This window comes from Pteropus alecto, unplaced genomic scaffold, assembly GCF_000325575.1.
Source record: "Pteropus alecto unplaced genomic scaffold, ASM32557v1 scaffold396, whole genome shotgun sequence".
NCBI lineage: Eukaryota > Metazoa > Chordata > Mammalia > Chiroptera > Pteropodidae > Pteropus > Pteropus alecto.
The window spans coordinates 805,277-808,679 of NW_006438082.1; the positions used below are offsets into that span (position 1 = coordinate 805,277).

Consider the following 3,403-nt stretch of genomic DNA (forward strand, 5'->3'; position numbering starts at 1 on the left):
TGGGGGTTTCCTCTCCTGTCTGAATGGCCCCTGAGCCCCGTGTGACCCAGGAGATGGCCAGGGAGGGCCCCTTCCAGACCGAGGAGCCTGCTGGGGGTTCCAATAAGGCTTGGCAGTCTCCGAGCCCCTGCGTCTGGGTAGGCTTCAGTACCCTGGCAGTGCAGAGGGCCCTTCCCCAGGGCAGGGGGCCAGGGGACTGAGGGGGAAATCACAGAAGGCTGTCCTTCCAAAGCCTACTGAGGAGCCTGGACTGTCACTAGGCCTTGGTCAGCGAAGAAGTGTCCCTGTGGAGATCGGAAAGGAGGTAACACGTTCTAAACAAAGACAGCCAGTGGAGTGTGGAGCCAACTGAGGCACCCTGCCCGGGGAAGGCCCTGCGCTGGGAGCATGGGGAGAGATGAGGTGCTATCCCTGGTCCCATAGATGACAGCTGGTGACAGGGAGCAGAGGGGAGGAGGGCTCTGGTTCAGACTCAGGCTGGCTGGCCCAGCTGGTGAGGGTCACAGACCAGTTCTCCATGGAGGTTTGCTCATGGTGTGAAGAAGAGGAGGCCCCCCGGGGAGTGGTGAAGAGATGGGACCCTGGTTTGAGCCTGCACAAAGACCCTCAGAAGAACTGCCGTTGGCTGGGTTTTTAAAATAGAGATGAGGCCTGCTCTGTCTCCTGAAATAGGAGGTGTGTGGGTCCCCAGACACGTGCATAGCTTCAGAGCAGGGAGGGAGCTGGCATTTGGGCTCTGGGCCCCTCAGAGGCTGCCTCATGGAATTTTGAGTTTTGGCAAGATCAGACTCCCCAGCACCTCTCCAAGCCTTCTTCTGCAATGCTGGCCCATGTCCCAGAGGCTCGGTCCTCCCCCATGCCACCCCTCCCTGTACACATCCAAGCTGTTTCCTTATGAGGTCAAGGAATTCTAGGTTTGCCTGCTCCCCAAGGAACACCCCCTCCCCCAGCACCTGCCTCGGCACTCTGCTTTTTGTGTCCCCTCTGTTGTCCCACTGTGAGGTTCCACCACAGATGGTGCCAGGAGGCTGAACTGCAACAGTCCCCTGCACCCACCCCATGGGCACCTGGAGCCCACATCCAGCCCCCCTTACCATCCCAGACCACCAGAAACCAGTGTGAGCCCTTGACCATCAGAGCTGAGAGGCCCTCTACACGACTCCTGCCACATAGAAGAATTGGGGGACCAGAGAGGGAAGAGACTTGCCCAAGGGCCCTGAGTACAGTGATTCATTCATGAATTGTTCCCCCAACCAGTACCTAGTCCTCCAAGCAGTGACCTGGACGGTGTGGCGCAGCAGGGGTTCCAAGTCCTCAGAAGGGCTTTGGGGAAATCTGGGGCCTCTATGGGAGTCTTCCTGGAAAAGGTAGGCAGAGTTAAAGAAGAGTTTTTGGGGGAACTGCAGTCGACGTAAAACGGGCTAGGAAGCTTCCGAGTCCAAGCCCGAGTAAGACAGTTTCTCCTTTAAGGATGGAGAATGGCTTCTAAGCAGTATATTGTATAACTTGCCATCCCGGCCAGACTGAAAGGTATAAGGAAAAGAACACGAATATATTTCTCAGCATCCGTGTCCAAGGACACAATCGCTCACTGAGCTGTTAATGTTTTCTGGAAGATCAGAATCTTCTTAATACTTCGGTAGTAGACAAAACTTTTTTCTTCAGGGATGTTAGAGATCCTTTGCGTTTTATCTGGTATCTGAACGCTTTGAAACATTGCTCAGATGGTAACAAAAGTTCTCAGATGGTGATTATTGTGAACATGTCTGTGTAGAAGATTGTCACCGTCAATATAAAACAGTGAATGGTTAGCTGACCAAAAGACTCTCAAAGAATGCATTGTGTTCCAACTCTAGCACCATCAGTTCATTGGCACGGCCAGTGGGAGAGTCAGCCTGCTTGGCAGAAGGAATGGGGCTGATTCTAGTGGTTTTCCAAAACGTTCAACACGAGGAGAAAAGGCCTTTCATTTATGACAATCTCCACCAGAGAACCGTTGGTCCTGTACAAACCTTCATTCTCTCCAGACCTGGAGGAAATTGAGACGGAGAGTTGCATGTGTTTTGGGGGTGTGTGTGTGGAAGAGGAAGGCGATAGTGTAAAGAAAGCATTCAAATGGAGGTGGGGATCCCAAGATCCAGCCATGGGGTCACCACCTCCTTTGTGGCCCCCACCTATTGTACAGTGCCTGTGGCAGGTGGGTTTCCTTCGCTGAAGGATAGTCTTGGCCATGAGCTCCAGCACAGCTACCTAATAGGCCTGAACTCAGGTCACTCATCTATCAAGTGATGATAAACCAGCGCCCTTTTCAGTGGTTGTTGGGGGCGGGGGTGTCCCACCTGAGGGAGCAGTGAGAGATGGACATCCTGGCACTACTAGGAGATCCCACCATGGGTCAAGGTGGAAAGGTTATGGCCAGCAGAGCTAGGAAAGGCAGCAGAGGATTCAGAGAGGCTTGGAGGGTGATCAATGCCTTCCTGTTAGTGTTAAACTGTGAAGCGCCAATTTCATTTAGCAGGTGTGACCAATCCTCTCCCTTCCACTCCCTTCCACTCCCTTCCTTCCTTCCTTCCTCCCTTCCTTCTCTTTTAATGAAATAGAATAGAATAGAGAATATCAAAGTGCTTTTCAGGTACTAAGGGAGAGTCTCCTTTAGTGAAATGTTTGGTTATTTGTGTCTGTGCGTGCGTACGCATACTGGCTCAGGATGTAAAAAGTAATTCTTATTGGGGGTTATGGGTAGAATGTTAAAATGACACTGCTTCATGTGGCCTTCCTCAGAAGTGACATTTGAGCTGAATCTGAAGCTACCAGGAAATGGGCACATAGAAGAGGAAGAGGGAGCCTGGCCGTGCCAGGGCATGGCTGTGCCCACCCAGCTCAGAAACATTTGGTTCTTTGGCTGCACCTCACTGTGCACTCCCAGGCTTTGGGACTGAACCTGATTGGTCTCCTAAGAATTCAGTACTTTCTGCTGCCAGATCCCAGGCATGGCACTCAGCAGGGGCCAAGTCGGTGGCAGCCAGGCTACTTGCTTATCACCCGGCTCGGGTCCCTGCCCCACTGGGGCCTTGAGGGTGGTAAGCACTCAGTGAACACCTGCAAAGGCCTGTTGTCTCCTCCCACCCCGCAGGGCAGAATCCGACTTGCCTGGCCAGCCCAGGCTTGAGGTGAAGGTAGGAACAGTGACTGTGTGGGTGGTTCCCTGAAGGAGATAGCCTTTCTGGCTGAGTTGATACATGGGCCCTGAGGACCCCGCGAACTCTTGAGGCAAACCTCCCCCTCATCACCCCAGCAGTCTTCGCCGGGCGGTGAGCTCATCGAGGGAGGGGGACGTCGCCAGGCGGCCCGGGCGCTTGAGCTCACTGCGCGCCCCCGCGCCCCCCCCTCCCGGCTCCTGGGC

At 54.1% G+C, this 3,403-nt stretch overlaps 1 protein-coding gene across 1 annotated transcript in view; it reads right to left on the reverse strand.

Moving 5' to 3' along the window:
• The window catches only part of EMD (emerin), a 5,811-nt gene extending 3,446 nt beyond the window's left edge, over window positions 1-2,365 (reverse strand). Inside the window, exons 1-4 of the mRNA XM_015592067.1 lie at window positions 2,340-2,365; window positions 1,818-1,923; window positions 1,261-1,358; window positions 1,095-1,162 (exon numbers count right to left, since the gene is read on the reverse strand). Of these exons, the coding sequence (XP_015447553.1) occupies window positions 1,095-1,162; window positions 1,261-1,358; window positions 1,818-1,923; window positions 2,340-2,365 (298 nt within the window). The remainder of the gene's footprint in view (window positions 1-1,094; window positions 1,163-1,260; window positions 1,359-1,817; window positions 1,924-2,339) is intronic.
• Between the last annotated feature and the right edge of the window lie 1,038 nt (window positions 2,366-3,403).